The sequence below is a fragment of the Empidonax traillii genome, unplaced genomic scaffold, assembly GCF_003031625.1.
Source record: "Empidonax traillii isolate 1590-97213 ecotype Southwest subspecies unplaced genomic scaffold, ASM303162v1 scaffold1742:size73712, whole genome shotgun sequence".
NCBI lineage: Eukaryota > Metazoa > Chordata > Aves > Passeriformes > Tyrannidae > Empidonax > Empidonax traillii.
Window position 1 is genome coordinate 19,742 of NW_020956935.1, and position 27,065 is coordinate 46,806.

The following is a 27,065-nucleotide window of genomic DNA, read 5'->3' on the forward strand; positions in this document are numbered from 1 at the left end:
TTAAAATGAGCTCTGGATTTTTTGGTAACTGTATCCTGCTTGGTGTTTGTGATGTTTCAGTGTCACAGCTACCACAATGAGAATATTTGAGACCAAAACCACAAGTGCAAAAGTGTAGAAATTGTATTGTTGCAGGCTTGGGGTTTCTTCAGTGTCTGCTGTAGTGAGGGATTCTGTGTAGAGAAAAAAAAAAAAAAGTGTTTAAAGTTTTGAATACCATTGCATTTCCAGGGAAATGATATAAACATTTTTCAGGTATTTTTGTTCTGAGGAGCTGACCCACCCAGTGTACAAATTCTGAATATGTAGCACTGAACAGTTGTAAAAATTGGTAATAAAACAGTTGTTGGAGAAGAGCATCACGATGTTCTTTGGGCTTGCTGCAGCCAAGGTTCTGCCAAGCTGTGCTGTCACTGTTCTTTACAACCAGAGGGGTTTAAGACATTTGCTGAAGCAAATCTGGGCAAAAAAAAGGTGGTTCTAACCCTGAGTCTTCTAGTGGTTTATTAACTTGGCCTCAGTAAAACTCGTTCTGTGCTCTACAGGACTTCGGGTGTGATCTCATTACACCTGAACCCCGCTCACAGTACAGATGTGTCCAGTTTCATGCACCTGGATGCAGAATCTTTCACTGTGGAAATAAATGGCAACTTAAATAAAACTGGGTGGAGTTGAGTGCAGCGTTGGAAGACATGCAGGTCATAACCAAGCCAGAATATCATTTGGAACGTGGTTTTTAAGTGGTCTGTGTCTTGAGAAATGAGCTTAATGTTTTGCCATTCATAACCCTTTCTGAATGAACGCAGATCCTGCAGACACTGCTGCAACCAGGAGTGAGGGCTGCTCTTTCTGCTTCGAGAGCACATCTTAACCCGAAAGGCCCCCACTCTGCCCGTTTGAGAAGTGCTGCTGTGGCTTCACAAAACACAAACTTGGTTGAACCCCTCACTCTGATGCCTCGTTTGCTTTGAACTGGTCTCATTCACTTTTTTCATTAGAGGTATGAAGGTAATTGATTTACACCGTGGAAGTGCTAAATGAGGTTTTAAATATCTATATATTTATCTTACCTGAGTGCTGAGCAGACCTGAGATCTCTCTTCAGGCAGATGGGACCCACTGCAGTGTTAGTTTTCCACGTGTGAGGAGAAATGTCTCTCTTTTGCCTGGAGATGCAGCCTTTGGTGCAGCGAGAGTTTGAGCTGTTGCTGTCACAAATGGCAACATCACACTGGAGATAAACCGATGGGAAGCTCCTCAGGAACCTGAAGGCATTAAATTTGAACCTTCCACGGTGCTCAAGGGGCGGGTAGGTCACCACAGTGTCATCTTTATTGCAGCTGCAATGGGATTTACAGATCTATTAAAATAGTCCCCATGCAATAATCATTCTTGCTAAGTCCTGTTGTCTGTAACTGCAGCATTTAATTAGGGCATTGTTTTCATATCTGGGCACACAATGATGTGGTGAATGTTTCTCCTGCCTCTTTTTATGTAATGACTTTAAATTTCTCTGAAACTCAGCTTCCAACCACAGCCTACTAAAGAAGGTGAGTGGAGGACATATAAAACCTTTGAAATTTAGATTGTATTATAGAAGAATATAATAAAATTAGAGTCTTACCCACTTCTGATTAAGTCATATGTCGGCGACCCAAAATCAGGTTGTGGAGATGCTGTGCAGGTATCAACAAACACCAGCAGGTTTGGGTCAGTGGACTGAAGACTGACTTGAGCAAAGAGGGTTTGGTTCAAGTCTACATAGTATGGGGACTGATGAACGGGCTCAGAGAAGGAATCTGAGCTGTAGAAGGCCATGCTGACATTGTATCTCCCCATGGCAGTTATGTTTTGGATGACGTTATTTCTCGTTACGTAAAAGACTTCTAAGGTTGAGTTGTTTTCCATTTTGCATTTCGCAATAATCTCTGTGTTCTTCTGACGGGTGATGACGTTCCCAGTCGAAGAGAGAGAGATGATGTTGGTGTAAGTGATGCTGTGACCTTCCTCCTGCAGGAGGAACCATCAGAGGTGCTCAGCTGTGGTTGTAGGAGCAGAGCAGTTGAGAGCAATTGCACTTAAATTACAAAGCTGCCCAGCTGTGCCTTGAGATACCTTGGAAATGTGGAACAGGCTGCAACCAAAAACATTATCAATCCTCCTGTTTTTCCAAAAGACTGAAGCAACCCTTGCAGCAAAAAGGTTAAGGAATACTGCATGGAGTGTGGAAAGTACCAAAGCTGCACTTCAGCCACCCTTAGCAGAACAATGCTATGATTTAGCTCCTCAGGATTTTGGGGGGTTAATTTGTATGGATCCTCCTGGACTTCCTTTAAAGGGCTCATTGATCATCAGGTTCTTAAAGAGGGAAACTACTCATCCTACTTCAAGATAGGAAACATGCAATAGGATGAGTTAATTGAAAGTAAATCAACTTAAATCATAAACTGCTTTTACGAGTTTTCTCATTCATGAGCTGTTATTAACTTATTCAAAAGTTACAACTTTTCTTTCCCCCCTTACCTTTTTAATTGTTCCACAGCTGGTCAGTGGGAAGGAAAATGTCACCAAATCTGTCACAACTGGTCTGCAGGATGGATCAATCAGCTGCAGGGGAGATTCATTATAGCCAAGGGAGGCCAGGTAAGGCTTGCTCAAGACAATTTTCATGCTGTCTGAAGAGCATGTAAGGAATGCTGCCATTGGAAGAGAAATTAAAAAAAAAAAACAAAAACCCAGAAACACATGAGCAACAAACTGCCATGGTCATTTCTCGTTTGGTAGCTCATGTACATTTGAGGTCATGCAGAAGTTGCAACAGAATTTCATGCTCAACTTCAAAACTGTAAGCAAAGCCACGTAAAACTCACCCTGAAAGTTTAATTTTAAACCCAGTAACACAGAACGAACCTCTGCCTTTAAAAAAGGGAAAAGGAATCAGTGCTAGTGCAGAATGATGGGTGAGGAAATTGATTATTTTTTAGACTTTAGAGCCTCCCTTTCCACCAGAGTTAATGGCAAGATGGGCATGCAAACATTTAAAACCAATAAGGAAAATGGTCCAGCTTTGGAGAAAGAAACTTATGGCACAACTAAACCCTGTTTAACCAACCAGTGTAGGCCGTTTTCCTGAGCATCTCAGGGAACAAAACCATTTAAACCAACCAGTCAATAAGAGTTTATCTTTGCATCTCTAGGACGGTAACTATGCCTGCTTTGTCCAAAAAACAGGAAAAACTCAGACTTTCAGCGGTGCCAGCCAGAAAAAAAGGACCCAAAAGTGAGAGAACAGGTTTTCTTTTGCAGATGGGTCAGGTAATTATGCTCTGTGGGTGAGACTAATATGGGATTTTTGTGTGTAAAGAAGATGAACAACTACCAGGCTTAAATCCTTAGTGCCAACCATCAGTTATTTTCCATGTTTTTAAGGGAAAAAGCAGATGTGAGAATAAGAACCAGCATCCTCCTGAGGTAGCAAGTGCACTCACTGTCGGGCTCCACGGGACCTGGCAGTGGAACACTGGAATACTGAGCTGAGAATCCCCTGTAGGAGCTGGAAGAGTCTGTGGCCAACACAACTGTCATCACGTTGGAAGAAGATTCAAACGTGGGCTGGGCACGGCCACACACTTTCCCTATCAAGCCAGTGGTGGTGGTGAGGCCATCATAGACTGCTGTGAAGTCCAGCTGGCAGTTTTTGTCCAGTTCCAGGCTGTAGACAGAGGGAAAATTATTACAGGGAGATCCGAGTGTAGATAATTTTGCTCATACTGGGCAGGGCATCCAGGGCAGATTGAGTGTCTGGTGAATTCCACTCAGCCGAAATAAAAGAATGGGGAACAGCAGAACGCACCAACAGGCCTTGTTAAAACCAAATAAAACATGGGAGACACATAAAAATTACTATATTCCGTAGAAGAAATAATTTTTCTTAAATGCTTTTAAACAGAATGGATGAAGAGTAATAGAGCATGAGGGTGTTTACTCACAAAAAATCCAGGAACTGTAGGTTTATCTTCGAGTTTTTTGGTGTTTGTATGTGCCAGACACAGTATGTGAATGCAGGGTAAGGTGCTGGGTAGTTGGGGCTGCTAAATGTTCCATTGGGACCAGTTAATTGTCCCCCACAATTCACAGGCTCTGATAAAAGAAGAGCAGATGTATTGATAACGGAATAGGTCATAAAAAAATAATATCTAAAGTTATGTAAGTGGAAGGACTGTTTCTTTAGGGTTCCATTATTTTGGAAATGGTTAAAGGTTTTTACATTTAGGGTAAATTAGGTGCCCTCTTGGAAATCTGATAATAAAGGTACTACACCAACCCTGAGAGATTGTGTATTACAGAAATCTGTAAAACCTTGGTCATGATCTGTATGGCAGGGAAAAATCTGCAAGTTTGAGAGATTTTACTTGATAGACAGAGGCAAAAAAAATCAAGTCAGTGGAAATCTCAGAAAGACAAGTGTGGACTGGAAATAGGGCACAATTTTTCAGCAGCAAAGTTAAAAACAGGAGCAGCATGAACTGGGATGTGGTGACCACTCTGTAAAACTGAAGATTTTAAGGGGTTAATACCATGTCATCAGGTCAGCGGAAGCAAAGGGACTGTTCACAAGCTGAGATCAATTTTGTCCAAGCTATTCTTATCTTCTAAGGGAAAAAAGGAGCTTGTTGAGCGAAACCCCTTTTCTGCCTTCTATGACCTGTACTCAGCAGGAGTTCTGACTGGATGGTCAAGTTCTCTTTCTGGGTAAATGCTGCAATATTTGCAAACTGAGTAGATTTAGTAGAAGGCTGTAAGTAAGTCCCATAATGCTGCCTTTGTCATAATTTTTCTAAGCAAAATTTAACCTTTTAGTGTCTCTGCAAGTGCACTGTTTGTGGCCTCTTTCATTGCTTTTTTTGCCCCACACCATTCTCTAAGGCCCGTAGACCTGAGTGAGACTAATTAAAGATTCTATTAATGGTCTCTAATTGCAGTCCCAAACTTTCCCTGAATGGTGCAGTTCAAGAGGAATTTAATGACTTACTTGATTCTGGTGAAAAGAAGTAGTAGAAGACAAAGAAGTTTCGTGTGAAATCCACGGAGTTTGTTGTTATGAGAAAAGTTAAACTGCCTGAAGATGATTCAAGCACTGGGACTGCATCAGTGTTGTTACACACTTGTCCAAGAAGAGGTGAATGAGTTGAGGGACCATCATACACTTTAATGCTTTCTGTTTCACAGCTCGAAGAAGGAGCAAATCTATTGGGGAAAAAAAAAACAAACAAACAAAAAAAGAAACAAAACAGGTGAGAAACACCTGAGCTCACTGATAGATAAATAGGATCACAGATAAATGTATGCACATGGGTTGGGCAAATCCCACAGATACAGGCTGGGAAGGGAAAGAATTGAGAGCATCCCCAAGGAGAAGGACCTGCAGGTGCATGAGAAGCTCAACAAGACCTGAAAATGTGCATTCCAGAAAATTAAACCATTTTTGTACAAAAGTACAAAAGCACCTGCAGGAAATACTTACTTAAAATAGGAGAAAATGAGCCTAATTGTTTGATTTACATTCTTCTGAATTTGCCAGGTGCAGCTTGCATTTGCATTCAGTTCAATCCTTAGGGCTTTGTTGAGCTCATGAAGTGAAGCCCCGCAGTGAGGTGTACCTGGTGAAGAACAGCAGCCACAAAAAAACAGCTGGCAAGGATCTCTCAAGTTTTCTCCTGCAATAATATCTCATCCTCCGTTATGGAAAGACTCTGGGACAGCTCATCATGGAACAGATAAGAATAATTTTCTGCTTTATTTATTTATTTATTTGTATTACTACAGTTTGTGAAACCTGGTGAATCAAACGGTAAAAGAATATTAGAAACTAATATTAACCTAATTTTCCTAGTAGCAGAGAAAAAGGACAGTTAAGAAAACACACAGATCAGACCAGCAGCAAAGCTGGAAGTGCCAAGTGATGCAGGACACCTCAGCAACTCTCTTCAGCAAGGTTTATCACCACAAGCACTTTAAAGATCTTTCCCCTACACTGAATTCCCAAAGATCCTTGGATCTGGTCCTGAGGTTCAGCCCTTGACTTAGAAGAATTTGGGAACCTACACCTGGGCAACCAAAATGCTTTTTTTTTTTGGTTTGAGCTTTTCAGATTTGAACTTCTACAGGACTATGTGTAGGATCATTTTGTGTTTACTGCTGCACACAATCCTGATCCTCATCTCTGGAAGGACACTACCAAACAGGGAAAGCTTCAGAGAACGGCAACAGAAATGATCAGGAGATTAGAATATCTTCCAGGCAAGGAATAAGTAAATGGACTGAAGCATTGGAAGGTTGGAAGTCAGAGAATGAGGGGAAAAGGGAGGTGCCAGAGGTCTATAAATTGATAATACAAGATATTCTCTTCCAATACAGCAACGAAGTGGCCTGGAATGAAACCAGTAAGTTGTAGTTGTTTTTTTTTTTTTTCTTTGCACATGAATCTTTGGTGCAGGGTGATGGGGAAGGTAAAAGTAAAATATAAACCAGGTCAAATCTCGGAAAGAAAAAGCCATTGTTACCTATTAAAGACAAATACAGCATTTTCTCTGTTTCAGAAGCCGTGAGCCACGTTTGCTGGTGGCTGGGAGAGTATTTTAGGGAAGTATTATGCAGGTTTGTATCCATATTTTTGCCTGAGCATCCTCTCTTGACTGTTTCTGGGTTCAGCATGTGGGGCTACCTGGACTTAACCTAGTTCTCTTATGAAAAAAAACACAACCCAGCTATGTCTGACATCACTGACATCGCTTAATAAGTCATGAAGGAGTTCAGTAATTCTGGAATTTCCTGTACCATTGTATAGGAAACTTTAGAGAAAGCTTGTAATCCAATTTGAGCCTAAGATCACCTTTCTACTTTAATATTAATCTAAAAATAATTGTCTAAAACAGCCAGAAGAATTTTCTATACGGCCTATGCAGTCCCAGATAAAAAGGTTCAGGGTTTCTGATGGACTCCAGAGGGAAAAGAGATATTTAGGAGAGACTTTTAAATACTTTTTTCACCACATGTGCCACCTCCTAATTGTAAGAGCATTGCAAGGCCAGCCCTGCCCTTCTGCATCCTTCTGGGGTTCTGTAGGCAGACACAATTGGAGCAGCTCTGCAGAAAAGCTTCATCATCCTGCAGTAGCCACCCACCTTTAGTCAGGTAAATTGCTGACCTGAGCACAGAACGGTGATCCCACATCAAACAACAAACAACTCTTTATTGCTTCTGGCTGAACAAGGGAAAAATTAACTAATCTCCTTTTAAAAACAACCATTTCCCAGTTATTCACCTGGTTCCACGTTACTCCAATGTAATATTAGTTTATAAAAGCAAATTTCCATTCCAGAGTGAAGCACCTTCAAAATCAACTTCTTACATTAAAAATTTGCCATAGGGAGTAATATATTGATTTTTTTTTAATCATTATTTAACATTTTTAATGCTTGCTGGAACATTTAGGTGTTACAATTTGCATCAATACATTAAAATAAGATGCACTTTTAGAGATATGTTTAATATTTTCCCCGTCAGTTGCCTATAAAATACCTATTGGGCAAAACCCAATAAAATTTCACAGAGAACGAAAGATTGGATTTCCATACCTGTGGATTTTATTGAGCTGCCTTCAGTGAAAGCCAGAGCAGTGAAGAGAGGAAGGAGGAGGAACTGTCTGAGTCCCTGCATTTTGAGGGCAGCTGGGGAAGGTAGGCTTTGGCTTTTCTAACTTTTATACCTCCTGCTATTTCATAATCATCCTCCAGTACGTGGTATCATGGAAGGAGGGCCTCATCTCCCAGTTACTGTTCTTTTTAACAGATATGAATGAGAAAGCAGCAGGTGTGCCCGTTTTTAAACTGGGCACTGTGTGGAGAAAGTTGAACTGTGCTTTTGTCAGCTCTCCTGGGTTCAAAGCACATTTTCCAGTTGATTTCCAGTTGAGTGTCTGTTTGGATGTGTTGACATGAGCAGGAATGCTGCAGAAGGGATTGACAGACTCCCTTGGGAGACACGTTTGCTCTCAGCAAACTGGTCAGCAGAGCTTGGTTTTCCCACCTTCATGCCCACCTATCCCTTTAGGTTACACTGGGCACATCATTCCCTGTCCTTGAGGATTCCTCAGGTTGTAAAGTGTGACTGCCACAATAGACCTGTCATGAGAGATATATTGGAGGAACAAGGCTGAATTCATGTCCATCACAGATTAAAAGAGGATTGCACTGCAGATACTTTGCAGACAGAAGTTTCTTAGTCCCACAGTAAAAGCTGCAAAAAATGGAATCAGCCTTTCCTTCCTGGGGTAAGGAGACAAGCACAGTCCCAAGAGCTTCAACTCCTTTGAGCACAACTCCAGTGAGTAGCTGTTCCAAAATGTTTACCCTGCTTTTGTCTGTCTTTTCATAAGGACCAAAGCTCTTGAAATCCAGAGGATTTCCCCTCTGCAGCAGTGGATTCCCAGTTTTTAAAGCTTCCAGAGGGTGCCAGTGGCACAGATGTGCTGTTACCTGACCTTGGGAAGCCAGGCTTCCCGCACTGCCTGCGTGTCCCATTCCAGCATGGAACACGTTCCAGCACGTTTGCTCCCGCAGCTGAGCAAACATGGATGCTTTCAACTTTCCTAGGAAGGCCAAACTACAACGCAGATCTTCTTGAAACACATCCAGGTACCTTTCTTTAATTTTTTTTTTTCTCCCACAAACCCATTTTGTTTTATAAGCAAACAAAATAGTATGTGTCTGTAATGATCCTATATTTCTAATCTCAGGCATAGGCATTTAAAAAAAAATCTCTCTGATTTTTAACTCACTTAAAGGACTTTGAATGCAACTGTCTCTTCATCATGACAAAGTACTTACACTTTCCTTTAAGCATGGGGGCATTGAATACGTGTATAAAGATGTTGCCTGGCAAGGCTGGATTTTGGGGAGAAATTTTTTACAGAGAGGGTGATCAGACATTGGAATGAGCTGCCCAGGGAGGAGGTGGATTCTCCATTCCTGGAGGATTTTAAGATGAGATTGGTTGTGGTATCAGTGCCATGGGCTGGGAACCACGGGTGTTGGATCAAGGGATGGACTTGATGATCTTGGAGGTCTTTTCTGACCCGGCTGATTCTGTGATTGAGTCTATGATTTGAATTCTCGTTCACTTCTGGAAATGCTCTCTCTCATCCTCTACGAATCTGAGTGTTCAAAATGTTTTTAAATCTTGTGTGTTAAAGCCCCTGTTCAGGTAGTGTGATGTTTTCAGGTATCAGGTGATACTGAAGTGTTAATGGCCCACTTTGAATTTCCTCTCCCACCTCAAAAGAAAATGACCATAAAGTCCTCATGGAAGTCCTTAAAATGAGAAGAGAATGACTGTAGGGAAGGGAATTTACAATAGCAGCTCCTCAGAAGAGAAATCAGCCTGCATTTTAGTTCAAAGGAACAGGATTCACGGTTGTGACGTGCCTTTACACGCACTTTTTCTTGCTGCCTGCACCCAGGAACGCAACAGCAGGGAAAATGTGATTTCAGGCGCTTGAAATCATTACCTTTGAGAAGCAGAGCAGCAGTGCTGTGAGTGTGATGGAGTTTTGTACGAGCTAGGTGTGATTAGGAAACACTCTGGCTCAGGATGAGCATCCTGCAGGATGAGGACTCTGGCAGTGAACCCGCTCAGCCGATGCCAAGGCTCAAGCACCAGGAAGGAGATGAGACCTTGAACCTTCATAGGAGACCTGTGAGATCTGGGCTTCTGCAGTCAACAAGGTATTTTTCTCTATCATGAACTGAAAATTATTAATTTCCACTTTTTTTCCCCACTGAGTCCCTCCAAGTAGGACAGTTTAACATTAAAGTACAGAAACGCTTTCTTGGCTCAAAGTGATATAGTCTGAAGACGTATTGAAAGAAAAAGAACGAAGCAAATGCTTATAATGAAGTAAATTTCAACGTACAATTTTCTTTTTATAGTTCTAACCTTCCCTAACAAAACCTGACCCATGGAAAGATTATGATAGTTTATATGTATTGCAGAGGTATCTCAGCACATGTAAAATATTTTTTCCAAATATTTCCAAGTTCTTATTCAAGGGAAGTGCTCAGCATTACGGGTTACAAGGGATATTTCTCCTTTGGTTTATCTCTCTTTGTGAGCTCAGGAAGCAGAACTGTGACGTGTGCACCTGTAAGGCAGGTTTATCTTCCTTAAATGCCCCATATTTGAATTATTTGGCACAATGGGGAGAACTGGATGAAAACTTTGAGAGGGAAACAAAGTCTTGATGAGAAAAAAACCAGCAGATGATCCAGTTATTCTTTGAGAGAATTTATTGAAGCTTAGGGTTTTGCAAATCTGCAATACGGACCCGAAAGAGGTGAAATTAAGGATCTAAAGGACAGTTAAGATTAAACACCTTTAGAGTCACACTGCCTAGTGCATTTTGTAACATCAGAAATCAGCAGCAGATCCTGCAATGCAGCGATCACACAGAGGAGTGATCAGCGTGCTCTGGGCAGAAGGAGAGTTTTTTGGGGGCTGTTCTTACTGGGGGACAATGACAACATCCACGCTGTCACCTGTGCTTCTTTTGCCTCTTGTCCTGTAGCTCAGGGAGGGGCCTTGGGGAGGGTGAGGGAATCCATTGCCTGGGAAGGGCCGGGGAAACTGGGGGGGTCTGTGTCCTGGGAAGGGATGGAGAGGACGAGGAGGGGGTCTGTGTCCTGGGAAGGGATGGAGAGGACGATTAGGGGGTCTGTGGCCTGGGAAGGGATGGAGAGGACGATTAGGGGGTCTGTGGCCTGGGAAGGGATGGAGAGGACGAGGAGGGGGTCTGTGGCCTGGGAAGGGTCGGGGAGGAGGAGGGAATGCCCCGCCTGGCGGGTGATGGGGAGGGTCGGTGCGCACGATGCACCCGGACACTTTGCACCGCAGGCAAACCCTCGGGGAGACAGGACCTCTGTAGTGGAACTGGACAGGCCTCTGGGCTGATGAACTCCCGCAGGTTGGGTCCTTCACACACCTGGGAAAGGCAGAAAGAAAAAAGAAGATGTATAAATTGTCATATAGAAGTTGTGACAGGCTCACTAAGCCCCTTTGGGGGGGGTTACAAGAAACCTTCCTTCAAAAATTTCTGCCTGTCACCCTTAATCATAGTTCACAGCACAGAACTTCTGAATGCAGGTGCAAACATTTGGAATTTAAGTGTCTGTTGATATAATATGAACCACAAAATCTCTACATACCACGCATGTAAGCGTGTAAATGCAAAGCACCTGAAGGAATTTTAAATACACGAGAAAGAATTATTGCATGGGCCTGTTAGCTTTCCAAAGTTATTCTTCCTTTTAACCCCAGAATTTCTGAAGAGCTATGCAGAAATGATTCCACATCTCAAATCCACCAAAACCCCTTTAATCAGACGCTTCATTCTTCTCTAAATTTTTTTTGCATCATTTGTGAAATACCTTCTGAGAATTTCTATCAATTCTTCTTCCCCGCCAGAACATTATATTGAATTAAACATAAAAAGCCAGTGAATGAACCATAATAGCTGGTTCATTTAAAATCCTGCTTCTTCTGGCATGTCCTGTGTTTCAGGGCTCTGTGTCTTTGATGTATATGTTCATTGCTGACCCTGTACATTTTCCTAAATAGTTTTGATAACATCTTGGCATGTGATAATTTCAAACCTGTGTGTTCCTAAGACATTTCTTGCGGCACAGTCTTTGTGTGACACGTGAAATATGGCACAGGAGTTGCTCCCAGGCCTGCCCTGAGCACTGCTCAAGTGTCTGTCCCTGCACAGGAGTCTCTGGCATTGGTGTGGGGTCTGCTGGTGGTCACTGTTATACAAATTCCTTTCTCTGACTCTTATCCCAATCAGTCCTTAGGGGATGAAAGTGTATTAATTTGTTTGATATATAGTGGTTCACATTATAAACTGTAATGTTATGGTAATTGGTAGGGTGGGTGTGACTGACTAACAAGTCCAATTGAGTTGTACCTGAAGGTTTGAAGGGTGTAAGAACATGGTGTAAAACCCCATTTGGGGTAGCACAGCTTGGCTGGGACACCCCATTAGGGTGCATGGATAAATATTTACCCTTCTACTGTTATACTTGGCATCCCAGGTCTCCTTGGTTGGCACAGGCCACTTAAGTATCTCAGTAACAACACCCTCACGTAGACGGGCAGGTCATTGAGGTTTGCTGGAGAGGAAGAAATTCAGTGTTAATAATGTTTAATAAACCATATGTAAGCACAGAGCAAACTGCAGCACTTATTAAAGGTTTGAAAATTTAATTGTGGGCCTGGCTGCCAGCGGAGCGGTGGAAAGAGCAGCTGAGTGAAATGTTATTAGGAACAGTTCTGAGGAATAGAGTTGTCATGCACATTAAGAAAATTGTTGGAATTTTAATACTAAATATGACCTATTACTGGCATTAATGGGAAAAAGATTTAATTCTGTTTATTCCTCTGTGGAGGGAGATGGTCCCACACTCAAATGTATGCTTTGCATCTGAAGTTTAGGTTCCTGTATGTTGTCAACACAAGGCAACTGAGTGTCCTTTACCAAGGGGTAGCTGATAGGGTCAGACTTTAAAAGAAACCCTTGGGCTGCTCTCTAAGCATCTGAAGCAGAATGTTACCAGTTAATGAGTGGAATTTGCAATTTGACTTTTTTTTCAAAAGATAAACTTGTAGAAAACAAGTTCAAACCAAATACCACTGTATTTGAGTGGGAATCCTTTTGAGTATGTCAAAAGGATTCCCGCTGAATCAACTTTGAAGCAACTTTAAAAATGCAGGGAGGATGACTTTCTACCAGTGAGATGATCTAGAGCAAATTTATATTGGTTTAGTGTGTCTACCCCAGTGAATTCCCCTTCCTCAGTACTTTCATCCCAACAGGTATTTCTCCTCTATCATTATCAACAGCATTTTCCATCCCCTGACTTGTGTGGAAGCCAAGAGAATTATCCTGAAAATTAAATACTAGATCCCTGAGTTGTGCACAGTGGAGACAGGGAGCCATGCCAGCACATCATCAGATCACAGCTTTGATGGAGGACTAGGGATATAAAATCAGAGTAAATATGCATTACTTACTGGTGGTAATGGCTGTTGTTGTTCCAGCAGCTGGAGAGGCTGATGGTGCAGCTGAGCTTGTCACTGTGAGAAGGGAAAATATGGAGTTAAACGTTGTCCATGTTCCCAATACATTGATGATTCATACGAAAAATAACAAACCTCTCACCACAGCTGAAGAAATAAATACCTGGTTTTTCAGCTGTGGTGGACTCGGTCGTGGCTGCCAAAGAGAAAACAAAAGCCACACTTCAGTAGCTGTTCCTTGCAAAGCAAGGACTGCCAGTGGGAAGGGCAGCAGTTCACTCCCTGGATCGTGCTTGATCCTGAAGTTCTGACCAGTGTGCCAGAGCCATAACATACCTGCTGCTCCAGGTGTTGTGTTTCCTGCAGGGGCTGATTGTGGAGACGTGAGAGAAAACAAAACTGCAGGTTAAAAACTGTTTTCCCAGCACTGGAAAAGTGACCCCATGATATTATACACAGGGAGACAGTCCATACATGATCAGGGCATGGGTAAACAACTAAAGATGTAAGCCAGAGTAACACTGTACTACTCACAAGTGGTGATGTTTGCTGGTGCAGCAGTAGGAGAGACTGTTGCTGTGAAGAGAAAGAAAAGGTGAAATTAGATATTGTCTGCATTTTGAATGTGTGCTTTTGGTCTGAGACCTGCAGTAAGTAAGCCAGAGAAACACTATTACTCACAAGCAGTAGCATCTGCTGGTGCAGCAGTAGGAGAGACTGTTGCTGTGAGAAAGGAAAGATGAAATTAAATTTGCATTTTAAATGGATTTTTTTTTTCACCAAGACCCACAGTATATAAGCCAGAGAGTAATGTTATATTACTTAACACAGAAAAAAAAGGTGAAATTAAGTACTGTCTGCCTTTTAAGAAATACCTTTGCTCTGAGACCTGTAACATGTTAAGCTGGAGTAGCACTGGATTACTTACAAGCAAGAGCATCTGTGGGTGGAGCCGTAGGAGAGACTGTTGCTGTCAGAAAGAAGAGGTGACATTAAATTTTATGTTCATACTAAATGTATATTTTTTTCCCTGAGACTCACAGCATGTAAGCCACAGTAACGCTATTCTACTTACAAGTGCTAACTTCTGCAGGCACAGCAGCAGTGGAGACTATTGCTGTGAGAAAGGAAAGACTAAATTAAATACTGCATGCATTTTAAGTGCATATTTTTTTGCCATGAGACACGTAGCATATAAGACAGAATAACACTGCAGGACTTACCAGCAGTAGTGTCTGCTGGTGCTGCACTGGGAGAGAGTGTTGCTGTGGGAAAGAGAAGGTGGAATTTAAACACTGTGTGCATGTGTGATAACACCAGTGTATTTTTTTTTTTTTGTGTGCAATGCCCAGCCCCCTGTGAGAGCACTGCTCCAGGGAGGACTCGTCCCCTCTGCACAGCACACTGGCCATAAATGCTTCATAAAATACGTCAACTGTGGAAGCTCCGCAAGACCCACACAGGGAGAACTCACCGGCTGGAGTGGGCTGTGTCGCGGCTGGAGTGGGAGTAGGTGGCTCTAGGGAAGAAAAAAGAAAAGTGAATTTCTAGTTTTACTACAGAGGATGCTTGATAGAGAGTTTCAGTTGCTATGTGAAGAGCAAGACAGCAGTAGGGATGTAGATCAACCCTGAGCGTCATCACCAAAAGGGATAAGGTGGCAAACCCTGTCTCAAATGTCAGGTGGTAATGGTTGCAGTTACCTTGTGGGGGAAACCTTTAATTTTTTGTTTAGGTGTGGTAATTTTTGGGGGGCCAGTTCAGCCAGCTGTGTCACACCTCCCTCATCCCAGGTTCATGGGGCGCCTGTTTTCACCTGGATGAGATCTGTCCATGGACCACAACTTGCCATGGCTCTGACCACACAGGGGCTGTGGTGACTTGTGTTCTCCAACTGCACGTGTTTCCAGCCAGAATACAGAACTGCTGGAAAACTGGGAGTGGATTTGGAGAAATCCTAAAGGAAGTTACTAAAAATAATTCCCACTAACTACAAGAAAAGCGAATTTTTTCATCTAGTCATAGTATATAATTTATGGGAAATCAGGGGTAGGAGGACTGAGATACACCAGTGGTGATGTAAAATTAAGAATCAAATAACCATCCATAAAGCAGACAGGTAACAGAGTAGGAAGTGGCATCAGATAAGATTGACAACTATATTCCAGGTAGACAAAGGACTTGAGGATTAAAATTTAAAAAAGCAAAGCTGTGAGAATAAACTGCATGAGTCAACAGAAAGTGTAAAAAATGAGGTAAACCCCAGCAATTCTCACAGGGCTTGGCTTCATGCCTGAAAGGATTCCACTGGTGGAAACAAGTTGTTCATAAAAATCTTAGTAGCAAGAATGCTTTAATTGCTTAGTAGGCAAAAGCTTATGAGAGAACATAGAATACTCTGAGTTGGAAAAGACTCAGAAGGATCATTGAAATCCAACTCCTGGCCCTCCCGAGGACACCCCAACAATCCCACCACGTGCCTGAAACTGTTGTCCAAACTCTTCTTCACCTCTGTCAGCCTTGTGGCCACGACCACTGCCCTGGGGAGCCTGTTCAGTGCCCAAACACCCTCTGGGGGAAGAACCTTGTCCTGATATCTAACTTAGAGGTGGCAGTGTACCTGCACAGATGACACTGGCATCCTCTTTGTGCTGGCATTTATGGACACCGATCCCTGCGTTTGAGCACTGCAGCAGGTTCTCTTCGTCCCCTCTGCACTGCACGTCATCGAGCAGGATGCTCCCAGAGCCTGGGCCAAACTGGGCTTCAGACAGAGCCAGCAGGGCTTCTCCACACCCCAGGCTCCTGCACACCACCTGGGCGTCCTCCAGATCCCAGGAATCGTCGCAGACCGTCCCCCAGCTCCCGTTGTAGAAGAGTTCCACGCGGCCGGAGCACTCGTCACCACCTGCCAGGCGCAGGGACAGAGCAGGAGGAAGAGCTGCGGAGGAAGAGCCCGTGTCATGTATCAGTGGTGTGTTCCCAAGGTGGTGGCACAGCTGCTCTTGGGCCAAGGGTCACCCCAGAGGAGGCAGGAACAGTCAGCCCACGCTGTGGTTCCTCCCTGGAATTTCAGTGCTGCTCTAGGACAGTTATTACAAATTCTCCAACCCAGCTTTTACACCCTGTGGGCACTGGCAGGGTCCTTTCCCAGTGTGCTGATCTCTGGGGAAAACGCTCCTCTCCAGTGCAGCCAGTCACCTTTCCCCCCTTTTCTTTACCATCATCTACCCCACAGTGCTGCCTAAAGGACAAATGTCCAGCCTTTTCCTGGGATACTCTGCAATCTAAGGGATATGGTTTGGGTTTGGTTTTTTCCATCCTTTAAACAGTGCCTGGTTCAGCCTCTTTCCCCATCCTTTCTGACCCTCTGGCATAACAGATGGCTGGCACAGCACCATTTCCCCAGAACCGTGGCAGAGCTATTTCTTCAGACCACGCTCATTTCTGAGAGCTGGGTACTTACAGAACACTCCACACATTTATCTCCCTTTCAGAGGGAAAGGCTTTTAGAAACCCGAAGTTCCAAATTAGTTTTATGGGCCTGGAGTGTATTTTTCTTTCAGAGAGAGAAATCAGAGACGCTGCCAACACCGTAATTGAGTCCCTCCTGGTTTGTGGCCATCATAAACTGCACCAAGTACACACACCTGTCTTACTCCTTGGTGGGTCAGCAATTATGAGGTTTTCACTTGGGGACATTTTGCTGTCACCTGGCAGCCATTTGTCACCAACTAATGCACATCCATTCTGGATGAGAGCCATATTTCCTGGGACTCCTTGTCCTTAATTCCATTTTGCTGTCCGTGATCAAAGCTCCTTCCATCTGAGTACCAGGCCAAGCATTTACTTCTGCAAAAGCTGGCTGTGAAGAACTGCCAGCAGCAGTGTGCTTGGCTCACTTCCCAAGATCTAGGTCTAAACTTCCACAAGAATACCAAACACAAGTTCAGGGAGAAAAACAGATAATTAAAAAAAAAAAAAGCTAATTAACCTGTTGATCCAGGTACTGAGTATTTGCCTGGTGATGGTGAAAGGAGTTAAACAGGAAGTTTAGGACTACTTTAGGATTAGATTAGCTGTGTAAATCCAGGTGGGAATAGGGAGAAAGAGGCAGATTAAAAATTCTCTATTCAGATTCAGATCTTGACTTGAATTACAGGCAGAAATTAATTTGTCGTTATTCAGCTGATATTTAGAGTGACTTAATGGGAAGGAAGCACCTATGAAGTTCATAAGTAAATGAAGTCTTTAATTAATCTGAAATATGATCATCAATCTAAAATTTTCGTGGGCACTTTTTTCAGAAAATAAAGGACTGATTGGGTTGCAGTCTCAAGAATCTTTAGTGTATTATCGTGGGGTGTCTACAGGCAGCTGAACTGCAAACTTTTCCCTTTCAGCAAATTAATAAAGGAAAATAATTTATATATTTGCAGCTTTTCAAAATCAATTAAAAAATACCTATCAGGTTCAGAGGAAAAGTACAGAGTCATCTCTCTGGGGGAGGTTTGCATAGGGGTTTAAAGGTCCTAATACTATCAATTTCTCCTTCACTGGAACAGGAGGTAGGACACCATGTGGGGGATAGGAAGGTACCAGCTCAGCTGATGGCTGATGAAAAAATGGCCCTGTCTGGTGAAATTTTGAGGGTTTTTTAAAGATTTTTTTTTTTTAATACCTAAGAAGTTATTTCATAAATTTGTTAAAGCAGCCCTTTCATTAAAAACTCTCGAGGTGTGTTGTGAAATAGATGCCAGAGAAAGATCTGCCCCAGCAAAGAGAATGGGGAAAGGTGGGACTTTGCAGCAGCGTCAGCACTGAGGAAGGGCTGGACCCAAGCTCTGGATTTTCCCAATCCAAATTTGATTTTCCCCCCAAAGTGAGCACCACTAAGAGGTGCTGATGAGGAGCACGAGAATGGGACAAGCACAACGAGCTATGCCCAGGACTGTCTCTTTGGCACCCCTTGGCAGGTTCAGGGACTTTCTGAGCCCCAAAGGGTGCGTTGCACAGTGATGAGGACAGAGATATTTCTGCTCCTAAAGCACAGAGGTTGTACCTGGCTGGTCCTTACCTTCAGTCAGTGTAGGCAGCGGTGCTGGGGTTGTTGGTGCCACAGCTTTGGCGTTAGCTCGGGCAGCTGCCACCAAAGCCTGTATTCCTGTGACAAAACAACCTCTTGAGGTTTGGAAGAAAAAAACCAGTAGGAACAACGAGCAATAATGACCAGCATGGATATGAACCAGTATTAAATTTGGATTAAAGTATCTGGACTTGTCGTTTTGCTAAAGAAATGTGTGAAGTCTCCATCGACACATAACACCACAATGAATATAAATGTGTAAAAGTTGGATTTTGAAGCCTCTTGGCTACTGGAGAATAAAGCAATATGTTCTTAGCCCCCTGTATTAAATTTAATTTCATACTTTTTCCATAGAGTATGGCTTTTCCTTAGCTTACTTTGGCTCCAAGTGTCTCTTGCCACTCTAGCTTTGCCTTCAGAAGCTGTGCTTTGGACTCCTGGTGTAGATGCTGCCTCAGCCTCTTCATTTACTGAAGTGGATGCAGAGGAGGAGTTCAGGGATGTTGCAGTGACTGTGAAAGTATTGAGGAAATACATTATTGGAGAAAAACATCGATCAGCGATAGAAACTGGAGCTGATGATTGCTGAGATGATTTTCATTATGCCCTCGAAGGAAAAGTGACTTGGATTGTAGCCTCTGAAATCTGATAATTTGAGTCAAAACTTCTAGTAAATCTTTACTCAAGTGAGGTGGCATTTTGTTAATATTGACTATAAGCTGGATTTTTCTTCACTGAGAAGATGAATTAGCAGTTGACTGATTTTAATCTTCACGCAGTTATTTTAATCCCACCAATATAATTATTTTTAACAAACTCAAGCACTACTGTTATTAGATTTTATGGCACAGTGTCTGTATCTTACCTTCAGCAACTGTGGAAAGGATTTTAGGAGCTGAGGTACTGCCATCTGTAAGGGGGACAGGTGAAAAGTTTGATTCTGGAGTAATTTCAGAGGTTGTGAGAAAGAGGAAGAAACACGGAAACAAGAGACAAAGAGATGCAGGTAAGGCTGAATGACTGAAATCAGCTCTGGATGGATTTAATTGCCTTCAGACTTTCTGGAAAAGGGAGCCCGTGTGTTACTTGTCTTTCACATCCACTGCCACCTCAGAAATGTTCGTGTTAATGCTTTGCATTTCAAGCATCGAAATAGTTTCTGACTTCTTTCACCAAGAGTGAGAAAAGCGAAAAGAGAGTGAGAGGCAAAAGTAAAAATGAATGTTTTAACTTGGCAGTAACACTGATTGGTATATAATGTCCCAACACCGCAAACAGGGTGTGTTTTGTCAGCCTGAGGGGATTTAATAAGAAAGCCCAAGTCTGCAGGCTTATGGATTGTTTAGAACCCAGACAGGTAAGTTTACAAACAGTGAGCAACGTAGTCTGAGTGGCTTTTTTTCCCCTGAGTCATCTTTCATAAAGGAATAAAAACAAAAATAATGATTTCCTTCAGATTCCATGGTTCCAACTGTGCAACATCCAGCTTCCCTCGGGGCAGGCTCTGCATGCAACACTCACAGCTCCCCCCTGGGTGGTGGAAGCCTGCCCTCCCTGCCAGAGAAATCCAGCACGTTCTGGGACAAACATCACCTGAACTGAGAGATGCTGATTTTGCGACTCTTGGCACCTCCACTGATGTCTCCCCCTAAGGGAAACTTGTAACCACGTTTTTCTAACGTGCTGCAGGTTGCACAAATGCCCTGTACCTGTCTGCAGCGTGGTCAGGATTTCTGATGTCTTGTTTCCCTCTGTGACGGCAGTGGAAGGGAGGGAGGCAGCTGTGCTGGCAGGGGAGGCTGGAAGGGTGAGAAATTAAACGGCTGTAAGCAGCAATTAAAAGCAAAAGAACGATTTGGAGAGCTTGTGACTTGCTTTAGGTCTCAGGCTGGATAAAAAACTGATCTAGTGGGTGACATTCCTGCCCGTGGCTGGGGGTTGGAACTAAATGATCTTTAAAGTCCCTTCCAGCTCAAACCATTCCGTGATTATCAGTCTGCCAAATAACTCATCTCCCAGCTGAGGAACATGACTGCAAATGCCTGGCTGTGCTCCTTAACATTTCTGGAGTTTTTAGGAATGTTGAACGCACAAAATTACAATGATCTGGGCAGCTTTGCTTTGTAAATTTGTGTGTTATTTATACCTACGAGCTCAGAGGTGTAAGCAGCATATCCTTGCTATGTCTTGGCAGCCAATATTTGTCAAGTGAAGGTGTTGTAAGGGGGGTTGTTCCTTCACAAAGACGTTTTATTTATTCTGCTGTGACTATTCACAGATTTACATCTTAATTCAGCTGAAAAACCCCAAATTATCACGATATTTGTCTTAAATAGCACTTGCTAAATAGTTGTTCTTACCTTCATAAACTGTGGTTGGGATTTCAGGAGGGGATGTGGCAACTTCCTCTGGGACAGCAGTGGATGCAGAAGACACAGCTGAGGGCAGTTGAGGAAACAAAAGGGTAGAGATTGGCAGGAATTAGGAGTGAACACGTGAATGGAAGTCTTGATGAAGGTAAGTAGATTTGGGCTTTGCAGGACAGTGAGTCATTGCACAGCCTTTTATTTTTGATGACCAAAAAAAAAAGATTTTCACCTTCAGTTAATATTTAATTCAATGTTTTTACTGTATTCCCAATGCATTCCTCCTGACGCCTCTAAACAAATTTCAAATATTGCTCAAAAATTCCACACGTGACATTTGCAGTTTGTTTTTTAGCCTCACCTTTGTCAGCAGAAGTTGGGGGTTCTGTGGCAGATGTCACAGCAGGGCTCTCTGTGGCAAGTGTTGTAGATGTAGAAGTGGAAGTTTGGGCCTTTGTTGAGGGTGCTGGAAGTGAGAGGAAATAAATTTTTAGAGAGGTGAAAGAACAGTCATGAGAACTGAGACACTGGTGAAATAATTTAAATGGCAGGTTTTGTGCAGCACCAGGTTAATGCACCAGACCTTTGCTTTTGGTAAATTGAGATTCCTGGCAATTAATCTGTACTTTAGGATTTCCCAAGGTGCTATGATTATTTCAGGAACAGGTAAAAAAAAAAAAAAAAAAAAAAGGAGTCAGAAACTTAGGCCTGAAGTGTTAAGACTTGCCTTGTGTTTTCCCTAATTATTAGTAGATAAATGGCAAATACAATTTGTATTAGGGATGCAAAGAACAGAAATAATGTTGCAGTAGATGAATAAGTGGTAATTTGAAGCAATAACTGATAATTCAGACAATGAGCCTTTCCAGAAAACTGTCTTCTGGGGAGGTGTAATCACATGACTTTTCTGAGCTAAAAATTAGTGTCTGTGAAGAGCTGCTGGGCTCACGTCTCGAAAGCCTTGCCTTACCTGAGGGTGCAGCCGTGGAGTGTATCGCACCTGTGAACAACAAAAAAAGGCAAAAATTTGCTTTCTTGTGCAGTTATTTATAGTGCTCCAAAATAGGCTGCTCCTAATGGTGCAATCTTTGATTTTGGTTATGTTTGTGACAAGAGTTATTTTTATTTCCAACCAAACATGCCTGGTTCATAACCTGGATGTGCCTCCACCTTTTCCTAACTGTCTGCCTTTCTTTTCTTGGGAGTGGGCTGTGATCAGATGTTGACTAAAGTGGTCCTGAAGTACCTGCTTTTCACCGTTTTCATACCCAGTGCTTGCTGCTACCAATCCTGGTATGTTGTCCAGGACACCCTTCTTTTCCTCGATCCCGCAGTGAGCCTCCACACTCACATTTCTGATTTCCTAGTCTGATTTCCAGGCTCTACTCGGATGTTTCACGCTTTTATTGCCAACAGGAAGGTCCAAAGGGGTTTTTAGGAGTGCATGACTTCTCTATTCACCTGAGCAGATGACACCAACGTGCTCGTCGTGCCCGCAGTTGTGCCTGCCCCAGCCGGCGTGCGGGCAGTCCCACAGGTGAGACTCCGTCCCCTTGCACCGCACGTCATCCAGCTGGATGCCTTTCCTACTGGAGCCAAAGTAGGACAGTCCCAGGAAAGAGAGAGCTTCTCCACAGTTCAGCTGCCTGCACACGACGTTGGCGGCGTTCATGTTGAAATAATCGTCGCAGACCGCGCCCCATCTGCCGCCGTGGAGAACTTCCACCCTGCCGGCGCATCGGTGCCGCCCGGCCACCAGCTGCAGCTGTGGTGGCTGTGGACCTGAAGCAAAATTCGACAGGTGAATCTCAGTTTGTTTATTTATGTCTGTTCTCTGTGGCTCTGCTGTGTGCAGGGCCTGCCTCGGTCGGTTGTCGCTGGGAGGTTCCCAGCTCGCCCAGGGAGCTCTGAGGATCTGCCCAATGCATTCACGCCCATCTTGCCCTCTTACACCTCACCCTCTTACCTTTGGGTTTAAATTTGTCTTTAAACCAGTCTGAAACTTTGTCCCATGGCGATTTGTGCTCTCCAGGTGGTCGGAAAAACCATGTGCCACTTGCTATGGTAGAGAAGAGAACAGATTGGCGCTGAAGTAACGCATCACAATTCCACGTGTGTTTTATGTTTTGCTGTGAGGTGGTGCCTGCTGGGTGTTGACACAGAGTTACAGAATCGTGTAAATTGTGAAAGGCCTCTAAAGGGCTTCTGGGGGCTGAGCTCTGCCAAAATTCGCTGGGGCAGCAGGAAAGGTTTTTACCTTTGCCATATGTGATTGCTGCAGGAGCAGGGCAGGCTGTGGACCATCTCTCAGTGCAGAATGTGACATTGATTTGTCTGACAGCACATTATAGCTTAAATCTCTGCAAATGCCTGCTCAGGTCTGCCTGTGAAACCCAGATTTGCCTAACTCTGCAGTGAAGACTATTCTATATAATATAGTATATTATAGAATAAAATGCATGGTTGATTAAACCAGTCCGTGGCATCATGGTTCAGATACCAGAGGATGAAATGGTCTCCCAGAAGAGGATACAAACCTGTGGTCTGATTTGGTAATCAGATGTGTGGATTTGATAATCTGTAGCCCTAGTCACATAAATACCTTAGAAACCCTAGTAGTATCCATGAAAGGAAAAAAGGATTTAGGCTGCCAGGGGTCAGAGCAATGTTTTTAAACAGCAGCTTTTAAGAATAATATACTTGCTCTTTCAGAATTGGCATGTTCTGAAAAGCTGTGCCTGATTCATTCACTAAAATCAGGGGAAATTTCACTTGGGGATTTTTTTACTTTCTATTCAAATTGGCGTTTGACCTCCAGACACTCACTTTCACAGACTTTATTTTGGTGATACTAAAGTCTTAGGTTTGCAAGACAGGATCCTAAGGGGTTTTTCCAGTCAAAATTAATCAGTCTACGTAAGGTCAAATCAAAGACAGAAAGGAACCTATGGAATAAGGACCAAGATTATATTATTATTGAAGGGTTGGGATTTGATCACATTCTTGAAATGCAGCTTTGTACTCTCTGATGCTGACCTTCCCTCTGGGCTGTCTTTGCTCTTGTTTTTTTGAATAATTCATTATAGCCAGCACTTAATCCACAAATTCCGTGGAATTACCTCTTTTTGTAAGGAATTGGCAAGACTTTTTTTCTTGGTGCTCAGGCTGATAATTAAAGCTCAAAGTATCTCATTTAAACTAACAATGTTGTAGGGGAGGTTTGGGGTTATTGTTTGAAGTTTAAAGGAAGATGTCACTGCAGTAGAATATATTTCCATCTGGGTCTGGCAGACTGCTCTGTGTTTCTTTTTCTCTCTTTCTCTAAATTTGAAAATGCACAGTGCAGAAGAAATTTAATTAAAGCTAGGATATTAGAAGGTGAATGATTAGAGAACAACTTCCACAAACTATTCTCATCACAGAGGAGAGACAAAGAAATATTCTTCATCCTTCCTCAGTCCATCACCTTCATAGGTTATATTTTTTAAAACCATATCTTAATATAATATCATAAATGTTGTATATAATATATTATGCTATTATATGTGATATGTATTATATTTTGCATTTTCAAATACATGTATTTTTGAATATAATCTATGTATTTGGACTGAATCTTTAAATTAGAAGTCAAATGGAACCATCAGTTCTATGGTACATGGCTCACCAGCGATATTCTAGGAGAATCTTTGCCATGCTTCCCAGCAAGCCAGCCTGTATTAGTAAATGATTCTCTCTGTGACATTGCCCTGCAAGCATGAAAAAAAAAAAGTAGAGGCAGTACCTGGTCCAAAGAGAAGGGTGATGCTCAGCAGAAGCAGCCAGGTGAGACGCACCTGAGGGTCCATTGTGCTGGTGGTGGTCTGGTCCGACCCAGCTCAGCCTCCAAATTTATACTAAATGGGCTCTGGGCTGCATCAAAGGGGGGTGTGTGTGTGTGTGTGTGTTGTGCAACTTGATCTCTCCTCCTGAACTTCCAGAGCGGTGCCAAGGAAGTGATTTACTGGGTATTTTCGTTTCTCAGGGTACATCCAGACAGCCGGATGAGGAGATCCAGATGACGGAGCTGCTCCGGACTGGCTACGGGGACCTTCCCAAACACTCCCCAGGCACCTCCGTGGCCCTGTGCTGATGATGTGGTTGTTCCAGGAAGCTGTGATTTGCTTTTGGAGATTAGGCTGTTTGGTAAGGACTCTCGTGCTACCCATTAAGACAGTTTCCAGTTTACCACCATACTAAACCAGCTTAAATTGGTGCGAGAATTGTGCCAAAGGATTAGCACCCTAAAAATGTCAGGGAAGTCTCAAACAAGTTCTCTTTGTGTGCCACAAATTGCTGCTGTAAGAAGCGGTTTCTATGTTTTTTTTCCTACTTTTCTGACTCCTCTTTAACCTGGGAGTGGATCCCTTCAGTGTGGTTCAGATCTGCAGTTCTCTCCCAGAGGTCACTTTTAGCCCCCAGACCAATAAAACAGGTGTTAGAGATACTGGCCAAGGTAAGGTTGGGTAAGAAGAACTACAGCAACCAAAGAAAATGGAACAAGACAGGGCTAGAAGGTGCTATCAACAGATTTTTCACTAGTAACAAGGTTCTATGCTGCTGTCCAGGGATATGTTATCAAAAGATATGAGGCAGAAGATATTGTGATGCCATTATAAATACAAATGAATAAAGGACTAGGAGAATGCATGAAATAAAGTCATCATGGAGAGGAAATGCACACTAGGCCACGCTGGGTATACTTTGCCACCCGTTTTCATGGCATCTTTTCAGATTAGGTGACTTGTACAGAAAAAGGGAATCCTACCCAGGAAGGCCATCCAATTTACCTGGATAAGATTGTCCTCTATCAAACCCCTGGATGCAGCAGGATCCCTCCAGCCACTCAATCTTCTCCCTGGCATTAGAGGGTGGTGTCAGCACCACCATGGCCTCTGATACCCCTGAGGATGCCTCCTGCTCTGCCTCACTCTGTACTGTCAGGTAGGAGATGAGTCTCATCTACAGTAAAAAAACAGAACTAAATTTTCTTTTCTGAATTAAAAGTGAACACCAATTCTTTCTTTCCATGAGCACTTTTCTTGAATTCCCACTTCTTTGCTCGTATATTGTTTGAATTCAGCGTAATTTCCTGCAGTGACTCAGAGGGTTTATGGTAGATTTTCATCAATATATTTTTCTCCATATGGCTCTAAGCTGGGCTGGAACATTGTGGTAGGTAGTAATTTCCTTGGAATAATATTCTCCCTAGGAAGGGTAGATTCCTGTGGAAATAGCTGTGCCTCTCTGCTGACTCAGCCAAAAGTGTGCTCAACAGTAAAGTTACTTGCCCAAGATATCCCTGGCAGCAGGAGAATGGATGTTAATGGAAAGTGGGGAAGTAATTCACATTATCTTGTTGTAGGCAGCCAATCTATTCACAAACAAAGCCTCGATACAGGAAGAGAAGATCTGGGGAATATGACTGAATGCAAGTATCTTGAATAAGAAGCAGCATCAATATTTGCTTTTTCAGCGTTCCTCAGCCTCTTTTATGAAGCAGGCCCCAAAGGAGTCAGAGCTACAGGAGCTTCAAGAGCCCTTTCAACTCAAATAATTGTATAATTCTATGACTAGAAAGGAAGGGGTAAGATGTCAGTCCAAAGGTAAGCAAGCAGACAAATCCTGCGTGGCAGGAACCAGCAGTGATGACAGTAGGGCTGACCTTTGTGGTCTTGGAAGAGCAAAGCTGTTTCCCAGAACATCTTAGAGAAATCCATCAAAATCTGCTCACGGAAAACAAGCAGCGTTTGTCTGTCATGAAGTAACTTTATGCTGGTGGTTGGGTGTTAATCTTTCTTCATGGAGTGAAGTTCTGTTGCACTTACAAAACTGCTTTTCTCTGCAAATAGCTCTCTTTTTTTCAGCTCTTTCTGTCTACATATAAATTTCAGTGTCTATTTTTTATTGTGAAATGCAGCATCTGAATATTTGGGAAATAGCCTGTACGAAGTGTGCACACACAGACAGAGGTACACGTTTGTGCACCCTGCTCTGCAGCTCCTCCAGCATTTACAAATAGAAGTGAGCCCACCAAAAGCGTTTAAACGTCTCATTTTTATGGAAAACGAGTGGTATAATTTCCACAAGGGTCTGGGGCTGAACGGGGCTAAAAGCAGAGGGAAAATGAGGCTGTTCTGGGGGCTGCTGCCACCGGAGGGCAGCGAGGCACTGTCCTTGGGAAGCACGCACAGGGCTGGGAAAGATGCTCCGACACCACAGTGCTGATGTGGAGTCTGGAAAGAGGCCTCGACTTCAGCAGATACCTTTAAAAGCAAGGAGAGGGGGAGACAAACACAGGCAAAAGAGACAGCTAGAAAGAGAAGAACAGTTGTTTCTATTTCCAGCCAAGGCTGGAGGACATGTCTCTGACGGGTGAGAAACTCTGACTCATCTGAGACATCCCCCTGTTTCATCTGCCCTTGCAGCTCTTCCCTCATC

At 43.1% G+C, this 27,065-nt stretch overlaps 1 protein-coding gene across 1 annotated transcript; it reads right to left on the bottom strand.

The window, feature by feature from the left end:
• CUZD1 (CUB and zona pellucida like domains 1) lies at nucleotides 1-24,433 on the bottom strand. The gene is made up of 14 exons (XM_027908537.1): nucleotides 24,370-24,433; nucleotides 22,047-22,367; nucleotides 21,556-21,585; nucleotides 20,580-20,657; nucleotides 19,929-20,018; nucleotides 15,754-16,074; nucleotides 5,524-5,659; nucleotides 5,032-5,246; nucleotides 3,989-4,139; nucleotides 3,488-3,711; nucleotides 2,523-2,695; nucleotides 1,624-2,009; nucleotides 1,071-1,339; nucleotides 1-173 (listed from the first exon to the last, which is right to left on the bottom strand). The coding sequence occupies exons 1-14, from the start codon at nucleotides 24,431-24,433 to the stop codon at nucleotides 1-3; spliced, it is 2,631 nt and encodes an 876-aa protein (XP_027764338.1).
• Nucleotides 24,434-27,065: the final 2,632 nt, after the last annotated feature.

What these genes read in the sequence shown, in the direction of transcription:
- CUZD1 (XM_027908537.1), bottom strand. Translation starts at nt 24,433, where the DNA reads ATGGACCCTCAGGTGCGTCTCACCTGGCTGCTTCTGCTGAGCATCACC. An exon ending in CACCCTTCTCTTTGGACCAG is followed by an intron (nt 22,368 to 24,369) that starts GTACTGCCTCTA and finishes ATTTTGCTTCAG; the next exon opens with GTCCACAGCCACCACAGCTG. An exon ending in CTCCACGGCTGCACCCTCAG is followed by an intron (nt 20,658 to 21,555) that starts GTAAGGCAAGGC and finishes AACTGCCCTCAG; the next exon opens with CTGTGTCTTCTGCATCCACT.